The sequence below is a fragment of the Dama dama genome, chromosome 15 (genome assembly GCF_033118175.1).
Source record: "Dama dama isolate Ldn47 chromosome 15, ASM3311817v1, whole genome shotgun sequence".
Taxonomy (NCBI): domain Eukaryota; kingdom Metazoa; phylum Chordata; class Mammalia; order Artiodactyla; family Cervidae; genus Dama; species Dama dama.
Genome location: NC_083695.1, coordinates 18603929 through 18615843, shown reverse-complemented (window position 1 = coordinate 18615843; position 11915 = coordinate 18603929). Strand labels below are relative to the sequence as shown.

Here is an 11915-nt window from a genome sequence, read left to right as displayed (position 1 = left end):
TGAAATAACAGAGTGCAGACTGACTGGTGTAATGCTACGAGCTCTCTTTCAGGGCTCTTCTTTTTCTTCCTGGGCAATAAACATAGACACCAAAAACAGCAGTTATGATCCCCTCCCCCTTCTGGTTCCCTTCCAGCTTTTTCTGAACGATCTGTGCATCTCTGCGAGCCTCCATCCCTAGAGGGTGTAGCTCTTGTAAAACTGGTAGGAGACTTCTGGAAGAAAGCAAGTCCCCCGGGGATTTCAGCGCCTAGGTAGAAACAGTCGGGCGTTCCAGGGGGTGGCCGGCACGGGGAGGCCTGGATTAAAGGCGGCGCTGGGCTGGCGAGATTGAGGTCCCGGATTATCGCTCCAGGTGCTCCTCGCGAGGGTCCCGGGTGCGGCTGGCTGCCGCGCCCCGCCCAGCTCTGTCCCCGCAGCCTCTCGGGCTGCCGGGCTTTGTGGTTCGCCCGTGCAGCTGGGCCCCTGCTGGGGGTGTCGTTACGAGCATGTGCAGACAGCAGCCCAAGGTAGAGCGAGCGTGCCGGGTGAGCCCTGAGACTTGCCTTGCAATGCCATGTTTGTGTGTGTGCTCTAACTCCCAGAGAGCAACCAGGGAGACGGCTCCCCGGCCGGACTTGGCTGATGTTTTCTTGTTTCTGTTTCAGCCTTCAGGATAATTCCTTCAGCAGCACCGCTGTAACAGAGTAAGTGATTCTTGTCAATACAATAAGATTTGCATGCCTTTCTCAGGAAGCAACTAACGTGAAGGTATCCTCCCCCCGTCCCCAGCTGCTCTGGGCACTAGATGCATTGTCTCCAGTAATCTGGGGCTGTGAAGACCGGGAGACATGGGGACTGATGGGGCCCAGAAATCTTTACAGGTTGAAATCAGCCTTTTAGCAACTATGGGAGGGCTATTAAAGCAAACTGATGGCTTACGGGAGCACAGTGCTCCCAGATTTGTGTTCTTGGAGTTCAGATTTTTGAAAAATAAATCTCTTTGACATGTCAGCAAGGAAGCTTTGTTGTGTTTTGCCAACACTGGTGTCTGTTTTCATGAGCACGCTGTGTACATTTACAGCAATTAGAAGATGGATGTGAAATGACTCGAGTTGAATTCCAGCATGTGATAAATAGGCTAAACAGCCTCATCCTCTCCTTTGTACAGACTTTTAAGACAGTAAACTTTTCTTGAATGCCCTTTGTCAATTTTGTCTTCTGCCCTCAGAGATCTGGCTATCTTAGGACTGTGTTATCTAGTCCTATGGTTAAAGCTTTTGATTGGGACAACTAATACCATTCAAACACGGAATGAGGGAGTGTAAATATTTTACTCAAGACCAGCATGCATGGTATTTTTTATTAGATATTTAGAGTTTATGCTTTTAATTCTTGTCATCCTTTCCTTAATTTTTTTAATACTGTATTATATGTATATGTTAAAAATTAATGGGTAGTGTATTATGCTAATACTATATGTAACTGATATGTAATTTACATATATATACATATATATGTATGAAATATCTATGCTTTATTTAGCAGTCTTTCTTTAGGCTAACTCACAGTGTTTACTTCTGGGACCTTATGATAGAAGTTACTCTAAATAGTTTTTCAGGAAAAAGAGGTGTATATGGTTATATACTCAACTACATTAAAAAATGCTGCAAGTTTGATACAGAAGTCCCAGTAACTTGGGAACTATTTGCTAAAGTTCCCTAAAAGGCAAATAAATGATGTGAGGTTCAAGTCACTGGATCAATGATTTGGTAATGGAGGACTATAGGGCTTCCCAAGCCCTCTTGATTTTTACATTCTTTTGTTTCTCTGGATGCTACTCTCTTAGTGTTGAGCTTTGGGCTATCTTAGGTGGAGTTACTTAAAAAAAAAAAAAAAACAGATCCAGGGTTGATTTTAGAAGAGCCAGTATAAAATACTCATTGAAACCTTCATCATGTTAATGAACTTGCTTGGTAACGGTGCTATAACTTTGCTTCTCTAAAAGCCTTAGAGTGGGGAGAGGTGCAGGCCAGAGATGAGGCTGTGACTTGCTGGTCTGGGTACACGGGTATTGCTTTCTTCCTTTTGCTATGCATTTAACACCAAACGCTTCCTGGGCCTGACTCTCAGGACTGGTGGGGCTGAATCCCCAAAGTCAGCCACAGGCATAGCAGCTTCAAAATGGAGTTCCTTACTTTTAAATTTCACATGGACAGTGTTTTAAAAATGGTTTTAGTTAAATGCTGGGGAAAGTCTGGTACCTTGTCTTTGGACAGTCCCCAAGGAGTTCTGATTGCATAAGATCTTGTTGTTGTTTTGAGAGAAGTGACAGTGATTTATTTTAAAAGGCACTGAGTGACAATTGGGATGCCATCTGGCTAATCTAAAAATCTGAGGGGCATATTTGAAGCATACCAAGTATTCATAGGTGTAACAGGACAGTCTAGGTCCATTTATAACTAGTCATTGTCTAATATAGTATTTTCTCCTCCCCTCAGTTTTCCTTGGTTCTTTAGGCATGACCCCAAAGCCAGCAGGATCAGAATGTGCTATACTGAGACAGAGAAGTAGCAGGTGATTCATAAATGTTCAGGTCAGGTCTTGGTGTACAGCACTTGCCTCTATTTTATGTTTTGGATAAAAGAAAACATCGCCTTCTCCTATCTCCACCCTACTCCTTCTTCCTCCTACCCACTCACACATACTTATCTTTTCTACTGCCTGAAATTCTACCTAGAGATTTGGGTTTTTTTTTTTTTTTTTTTTGGATGAAGAACTCTGGTGGTGACCCTTATTAAAATGGAAATTTAAAAAGTCTGTGTCCCTGGGAGGTGGATTCAAATTGTCATTAATATTTTAATATAAATTATGTTATCAGGTAGTCTAACCTAAGAGGGTTCTGCTTGGCCAGCTGGGGGTCTTTTAAGAGTCAAAGGGAGTGGGAATTGGGAGGGACTCAAGGACACATTTTTTTCTCTTCCTAATTTTTCTCATGCCTTGTCTGTCTCTCTCTGTGCAAATGTGGCCCAGTTCAGTTTCTTTTTTCTACCCAGATTCTTCCAAGATCAGAATGGCCTTGGCCTTGTGTTCTCTATCTATGTACCCTCTCATCTGTTGCTTTTCCGTGGTCATTTCCTATGTTGCCCTGGCTAACTTGTTATTTGAAATGGAGCATACCCAGCAGTGAATTCTGCGGCAAATTAGTTATCATCCAAAGCAGTAACTCTCAAAACCAAAGGACTGTCAGTGTCATTTGGGGAAGGGGTTAGGGGCTTATGAAAGAAAAATCCAGTTCCCAGGCTTTATTCTCAAGTGGAAACCTAGAGATGGGTGATCGTGTTGGGGTCAGCCAAATGCTGTCTGGGTTTTGTAAACCTTTAGGTCAGCATTGAACATTTTGGAAGCATACTAGTTATGTGGGGGAAAAGTAATCTAGTTTGAAAACTCACATTCCTTGGCCCTATCCTCAGAGAGTCGATTTAGTGGGGCTAGCAGTGAGGATGAAGCTGGAACTTAACTGTATTTTTCCATTTTTAAAAGCTAATTTATTTTAAAAATTGAAATATAGTTGATTTACACTGTTGTGTTAATTTCCACTGTACAGCAAAGTGACTCAGTTACACAAGTATATACATTCTTTTTTATATTCTTTTCTATTATGGTTGATCCCAGGAAACTGAATATAGTGCAGCTTGCCATCTTACTCAGACACTCCAAGTGGTGCCAACACAAATGGTTCTGGGGGCACACTTTGAGAAATCCCAGAGGATTGCAGCCTGTATCTCTGCAACTGTGCCTTCAAGGAACATGGTACTGCAGGGAATGGCAGTCCCCCCTCATTACCAATCTGAGACCTCTGTACTTATTTACCCCAAGTCAAAAAAGAGACTTATGGGTATTTCTTTCTCCACCATTCTTCTAAAAAAACAAGTCTTTCTCTCTCTCGAGCCTAGACTGAAGAGACTATTTGGTGGGCTTAGTGTGGAGCAGAAGCACCACAGGCATCACTGCTTTATGCTTTGGAATCCTGGGAAATCCCTTAGCCACTGGGTGAAGGTAATGCTTACCTCACATCACTGTCAGGCTTATTTGAGATCATATGAAAGAGAAGATGAACTGCAAAGTACCTTTTAACTTTTTTTTGTTTGTGGTTGATTCAGTTCAGTTCAGTCGCTCAGTCGTGTCTGACTCTTTGCGACCCCGTGAATCGCAGCACGCCAGGCCTACCTGTCCATCACAAACTCCCGGAGTTTACTCAAACACATGTCCATTGAGTTGGTGATGCCATCCAGCCATCTCATCCTCTGTCGTCCCCTTCTCCTCCTGCCCCCAATCCCTCCCAGCATCAGGGTCTTTTCCAATGACTCAACTCTTCGCATGAGGTGGCCAAAGTATTGGGGTTTCAGCTTCAGCATCAGTCCTTCCAATGAACATCCGGGACTGATCTCCTTTAGGATGGACTGGTTGGATCTCCTTGCAGTCCAAGGGACTCTCAAGAGTCTTCTCCAACACCTCAGTTCAAAAGCATCAATTCTTCGGTGCTCAGCTTTCTTCACGGTCCAACTCTCATATCCATACATGACCACTGGAAAAACCATAGCCTTGACCAGATGGACCTTTGTTGGCAAAGTAATGTCTCTGCTTTTTAATATGCTATCTAGGTTGGTCATAACTTTCCTTCCAAGGAGTAAGTGTCTTTTAATTTCATGGCTGCAATGACCATCTGCAGTGGTAGTAGAGAAGGCAAAAGTCCAAGTAGAGAGATAACTACCTACCTTGAGCACTTCACAGGAAAATGATGACAAGGACAAGTTATTCATGTATTATCTGGGCAACCACAAATTAAAAACTCTTGGACTTAGAATCTGGTTGATGAGGACCTCAAAGGAAATCATTTGATAGAGGTGTCTTTACATTTTTACTGTGAACAGCACTAAGAAAAGCATTTTATATTGCAGTCCAGCACACACATACATACATGATTTATTTAAACAAGTTTCGTGAAATAACACTTAGCCCTCACTATAATGACACTTTTTTTCTATTCTGTTTCTCTACCAATAATAAAAACAAAATGCTGTTAGCTGCTGCCTAATTTCAGGACCGTATAATTATTAACCCTGTATAATAGGTTGCAATTTATAGTTTGAAAAACATTGTGCTAGAAGATGGTCAGTTTTGATATTTACGAAGATCATTAAAGAGATTGGTCTTTAAATTTCTTTATCAGAATAACATAGGAAGAGAATCTCATGCCTAGGACCAGTTGGGTACTTGATCTGAGTTGATTTTTTTCCCTCAGAGTTCGGATATCTGGATATGGGTTCCCACTGTGAAATCTAGTTTTATAATCGAGCCAGTATTGTGCATTTTCGGGGGGCTCTGGGGCAAGGACTCAGTAGAACAATCAGAAGATGTTAATTGAATAGAACTTGATGATCTTCACAGAAGCAAAGGAAAACCCAATTGGACTTAAAGAACTTGTGTATGTGCGCCCTGGAAGCCATAGAAAGATCTATCTCATTGCCATATCTACAACCTAGAAATTGTGTTTTCTTGGGTGATGGCTGGAGTTGTTCCGTAGCCCTTAAAATCTGATCAGCTAATTAGGTCTGGCCTCCTACTTCAGAAAGCATCTGCGATTTTGTATGTTCTAGTGTTGAGTTTCCATTTTTAACTAATTGGTGTTTTGAGAAGAAAGATTAATAAATCAAATGAGGGGGATGAAAAAAAAAGTTCTTGCCAAATTCTTAAATAATAGGTATTGTTGAGCTCAAAGGTTGAACCTCTGTTTGAACCCTAGTTCTTTGGAAGCAACAATTCTAGATTTTTCTTCTTCATTAATCTTTCTACTTAGCTAGGTTGCTTTTATTGGGAAACATTTTAATTCACATTACAAAGTTCAAATGATCTATTAAAGCAGATGCCTCAAATAGTGGAGAACAAGATAGCATTTAGGAATTATTGTTTTCCATGAGGTGGACAGAGTGGGTTATTGGGACTTCAAAAATAAAAAAAAAAAAAAAGGAAAAGCAAGGAAATTGATCCAAGGTTGCTAGAGTGGTTCATTTGCATGCTCTGGATCCATGCATGTCCCTCAGTGCTTGGCCTCTTTTATATTTATATGTTTGCCTAGTTGTCCACCTTCGGAGGGGAGGGGGAGGGGGAACTAATTAGATATCATGAACAGGCTCAGAGGTTAGTAGGGAAATGCTCTATAGGCCATACATTTTATCATTCATACCCAACTGTCAGACAAACATTGTATATGTACTTTAAGCAGTACTCTTAAAGTCAGCAGTGCTAAACATCATGAGCAGCTATACTTGGTGACAACTTATTGGAGAATTTTTCCATCCTGAACATTGGAGTTAAAAGTATGATTAGAAATAAAGCAATTACTTTCCATTAGAAGTCTCTGTTACCAAAATCAGTTGAATATTCTAGAAGAAGTTTTTCTTTTTTGACAGAGAGAAAAACCAACTTTGCATCAGTTTACTATTAGTAACAAAATCCATTTACCTAGTTAAAGTCAGTCTAATCTTAATCCTGATAACATACACATTTTTTTTTTCAAAATTCCTTTTTCACAAACTTTTTGTCACTTTCTAGATCCAGACAAATTTGTGCTATAATTTTTCATATGGAAACAAACAACTGTAGGAAAAAATTATTATCATCATTTTTCCTCAATAAAAATATCTCCATTCTTTATACATTCTCTTTTTTGACAACATATATCCTACTTGCTTTACATACCAAAATGTTTCACTTATCATTTTTACATATGAGGACTCACCAAGAGTCCTCAACAGCAGTTACAATTTTTAACCCTTGAAAAGTTTTAACAAAACCAAGAAACAAGTGATTGAAATGTTACACCAGCATTTTCTGACTGCAAACTTAAGAACATTCTTCATAACTTCAAAAAAACCATACATTTTTTATAGCATAATTTTTCTTCAGTGGTACAACACATATGTTTAATAAACCCAAACATCTTTAGTTACCCTTTTGGTCTTACAAGAATACAAAAGTAGGTAATCAGTTTATGGAGTACAGTCAGAATAGCCAAATTATCCGTTCAGTTTTAAAGCCTTTTTTCCTTTGCATAGTTAACCCAAGGCTGAAGATCCAGGCAAAGTGGACTGTGTTTGTATTTCAAGGACATGATAAATGTCACTCAAACTTTTTCTCAGGCATATTTCTGTTTTCTCAGGATCTGAAAAAAAAAAAAATTATCAAGTTAGCTTTCCCTAATTGCATATGCAAAAAGAACCAGTTTTTTGAATTTCAGGGCTTTCATCTTAATCTTCTTCAGATTCTGAAGAATACTGTAGCCATACATTGTCCAAAAAAAAAAAATCATCTTTCTTTTTTAGTCATAAATTCACAACTAAACTTTTTCTTAATGAACTGAACCTGAATTTCCCATTTTACATAAGGCAACAAGAATACCAATCACCACAAATGGAATATACACTCACACACCAAACAACAGATCCATCATAAACCTCTCTGAGGGTGACCAGTACAGAGTCCCAAACAAACACTTTACGAAGTCCCAAAACAAACGGTCCTCAATGGTAGTCAGATGTCAGAACCAATTGGCAAAATGCCCAAATGACACTCGGTGCTCACAAACGGTCCTCAGCAGTAGTCAGATGTCAGAACCAATTGGCAAGAATGCCCAAATAGCACTTCATGCTCACAAATGGTCCTCAGTGGCAGACAGACATCAGAACCAATTGGCAAAAATGCCCAAATAGCAGTCAGTGCTCACAAACGATCCTTAATATTAGACATACTTCAGAACCAACTGGCAAAATGCCCAAATAGCACCTCATGTCCCAAACAGTTCTCAACATCAGGCACACATCAGAACCAACTGTCAAGAATTTCCAAATAGCACTAGTGCTCACAAACAGTCCTCAACAGCAGTCAGAACCAATTGGCAAGCACTCACAAATGGGAATGTTGCCTGTGTACGCACTGGTAGACTTACCTGGTCTTGGAGCTCGTCAGCTCAACCCAAATGCAAGTTTCCATTCCACCAAGAAAAGTGTAAGTTGGCAGCCAGTGCCAGTCAGGGGAGAAACAGGGAGGATCCTTAAAACAAATGGTTTCAGTTTTGGTTGTTTTCAGTACAGTTAATCTTCAGTTCCGGGGAGCTCATGTTCCCATTTCTTTGCGGTCAGTTCTTAGAATTGTGGCAGCTCAAGTCTTGGGTACAGTCTGGTCATCATGTAGTTAACTCCTCCACCTGAGGTTTTGGTATCTATGAGACAGCTCATAGGATATGGCTCAGAATATTACATACAGCCCTTGAGAAAGAACTAAAGGTCCTTGCCTATGCTTAATGACTACCTTATTATTATTTAGTCTCCCTAGACTGTTTTCCTTTGTTTCAGCATTTCTCACTTCTCTGGGTAAACTTATTCTTTGATTAAGGTTTTTTACAGGCACAAGGCAGGCAGAAAACGTGGTGATGGGGTGGGGGGGAGGGACCATATAGTCCTGCACCGTTTCATGATGACGTAGAGGTGTGGGATTGTGAGGTGAGCGGGAGGGAGGTCCAAGAGGGCGGGGGTACATGTATGCACACAGCTGATTCATTTTATTGTACAGCAGAAACTAACACAACATTATAAAGCAATTATACTAAAAAAAAAAAAAAATAGTGCCGCTCAAAGTGTGGGTTCACAAATTGTAACTAGTCTGAGATAAGACCAGTACAGAAATAGGGAGCATGCTTTTAATAACTTTTATAAGAATTTGACATTCCTGTGACATTTTTACCAAATTATTTCTCCACAGTGGAAATAGAAAACCAACTGGTCAGTCCTGAATCCGCAAAATTTTGAGAAGCACAGCTCCAGTGCCTAAGGCAGTACTTGGAAGGCAGTCAGTGCTCAGTAACGCTTGCTCAATTATTTCAGGCCCTTCCTGGTGGCTCAGACAGTAAAGAATCTACCTGCAAAGCAGGATACTTGGGATTGATCCCTGAGTCAGGAAAATTCCCTGGAGAAGGGAATGGCCACCCACTCCAGTATTCTTGCCTGGAGGAAGGAGTTTGGCACGCTACAGTCCGTGGGATCACAAAGAGTTGGACAAGACTGTGCGACTAGGCACACACACTTATTTCAGGGAACAGACTTGCTGAGGGGCCTGGGTTAATGATTTGATTCAAATATTTATTAAGTATCTACTCTGGGGTAACATTGTGGGCACTATGGCAGTATACCTAGAAAAAGACAGGATGGTATTTCTTTTCATGGAATTAACAACTAATTAAAAAGATCTCAGAGGTACAAAGAAACTACATAACAGCACTAGGCAAGAACTAGATGGTTACTAAAACCTCAGAATGAAAAGTAAACATTTAAGTACTAAGGTTAAAGTGGGAACATGGCATGTGGATGAACTTGGCAAGGAAAGTTCACAGAGCTTGTAAGGCTTGAGCAGTGAAGGCTGAGTAGGAGTTGAAGATAGAAAAAGCATTCCAGGTTGGAGCAGGGTGGGGTGAGGTTGGGTGGGATGGGGTGGGGAAGGCTGAGTACAGGAGCAAAGTCTCCCTCATACACTGGGGTGAGACTGTGGTCCTCCTCAAGATGCCCTTAGGCAGTGTAGAACTCTGGAGATTTTTCAGTATGGAAAAGCCAAGAATTTTTCATAAGGTTATTTCATAAGTTTTGTGAAAATGAAGGAGGTCAGGAAAGTCTGGAGGCCAGTGGAGCAAGCCAGATGGCAGCTGATGTGGTTTGGGACTGCCTAAGGCAGAAGAAATGCCAGGAGGCATGTAGCTGCATCCCTTTTGAGCCAACAACAATCTACAAGTCTTGGTGTCAGATGTTCCCTCAAGTGCTGTGAACACTTAGGTTGCTAAGGTCTTGTTAGTTGAGGTGATACAGATAAGTGGATGAAAAAGGAGTGTTACCTCTGGTTCTAAGCATTTAAGCTCACATGATATGACAACATTGGTATCATTACCTGGTAGACATCTGAGGAATTGACACTGGTTTGGGTGAGAGTGGTAAAGATTCTTCCTTTCTTTAGTTTCCTGTGCTAATCTTCAGATAATTCTAGAATATTGCTTCTTCTGCTTCAGCAGACAGTTGGATATGATGTGGTTTTATTTCTTCTCTTCAGGTGTGACGAAGACACAGTCTCTCTGCATGAAGATCAGACTGATTTCTCCAGTCTCAGGTAGGACCCACCATCGCCTGGTTCTTAATTATGAAGAACAGAAACCATCTGGTCTGGTGTCTTAACTCTCTTTGATTTCTAGTGATTTGTTCTCATGTCCTATTTCTTCTAATAGATTATCAGCTCTTGAAGGAAGTTTTGTTCACTTTTGGATACCTGCTTAGCACTCAGGACAGTATCTTTTCTATGGAGAATGCTCAGTAAATGCCTATTGAATTAAACATTGATTAGTGCATCTAAATGTTCCCCCTAAATGTTCCCATCATAGGCTTTAAGGAAGAGGTTCTAGAATTATTCACCAAACATGGCAGTCTTGGTCATCAGGGGGTTCATGGTATGATGGCAAAATCTTAACATTAACCATTTCTCTTCCAAGTTTGCTGTGTTCAAGCACTTTCACATACATTTCATTATTTAATCTTAACAGCCAAAAGGAAGCTGTTGTTTCCTTCCTCATCCGAGGTGGAAAAAACGAGACTCAGAGGGATTATAGCTCATCCAGAATAACACAGCTGTGATGAGGCAGAATTTGGACTCTGGTATATGTGACACAAAAGTCCACTTGTTGGATGAGGAACATTTGTTGAAGGCCTTTGTTTCATACTTTTTTTTGTGCATCAGAAACCAGTGGAGACAGATATGGGATGTAGAAATACAAATCAGTCTTTGCTCCCAGGGGTTCAGTGCAACTGGAGGAGATAGACCAAAATATAGATGACGATGCTACAGTACATTAAGTGCTATTTTACTACAGGGAAACAGAAGACTCACTTAGAAGCACCAAATAGCTCAGTGAGGTTTCTCGGATGGATTCCTAAAGAAAATTACCTGTGGCACATGACTCCTTTTTTTTTTTTTTTTGGTGGAATATAAGGCCAAAAAACTATGATGCTACCAAGCAGAGGGAACAAAGTACTGGCTAGCCAACAGAGGGCAGAGAGAATTCAAGTTGAAGCAAGCAGTTCAGGATGGCAGGAACCCTGAGAGCTGAGGAGGCCAGGAGTGGTAAGAAATAAAGTTCCAGAGATAAACAAAGACCTGATTACAGAAGGTTTAAGTACCCTGCAAAGGAGTTTGGAATTTATCCTGGAGGCATTGGAAAGACTAAAAATAGCCCTTCAGTTTTTTCTTTGCAAACAGCTACTCACCTTAGGCCCCATGTAAGAGTAACAATAGCCCCCATTTATTGGACTGTGGTCTGGAGCCAACTTTCTTTGGTAGGCATTTCACAGAGACTGTACTACCTGTACTACCATACTAGAGATGCATAGTATCTTATGGATGAGGGCGCAGAGGTGAGGTGGTATGGCTCGGGATGCATTTCTAACAAGTGGGAGGATCTTTTGGACTCCTGTTCTTTTTAGAACACCATGTTCATTCTCAATTATGGCTGATTGCAATAAGAAGTGACATAAATTACATTACCTGTACTCTGGTTTGGGGATTCTGAGGAACCAGTAATAGGTTGGAAATGTATTCATAAAGATGACTTTTGTATTTATGTTTTATATTTGTATAATAAGAGAAAGATGCTTCCCCCTCCCCTCAACCTTCCTTGTTCTTCAAGTCAAGAATGACATTTACATCTTTTGGGTGCCTTGAAAATATGACATAAAAACAAAATTCAGGTTTTATTTTTAGGAAGCAGTCTATGAAAAGAGTTATTTTAGATTTGAAAAGTCACTTTTTTCTTATTCTTGAGTGTTCTAGAATTCTCCCTGAATGAG

The 11915-nt window shown here is 40.6% G+C and overlaps 1 protein-coding gene across 5 annotated transcripts in view; it reads left to right on the top strand.

Moving 5' to 3' along the window:
• The first annotated feature begins 290 nt into the window (after window positions 1-290).
• Window positions 291-11915, top strand: part of FAM13C (family with sequence similarity 13 member C) — a 135973-nt gene continuing 124348 nt past the window's right edge. For 4 of the 5 annotated variants that reach the window (XM_061161572.1, XM_061161571.1, XM_061161570.1 and 1 more), the window contains exons 1-2: window positions 545-686; window positions 10132-10188. In XM_061161572.1, coding sequence (XP_061017555.1) covers window positions 625-686; window positions 10132-10188 — 119 coding nt within the window. In that variant the 5' untranslated portion in view covers window positions 545-624. Of the gene's footprint in view, window positions 510-544; window positions 687-10131; window positions 10189-11915 lie in introns of those variants that run through there. The other variant, XM_061161573.1, reaches the window with a different exon arrangement.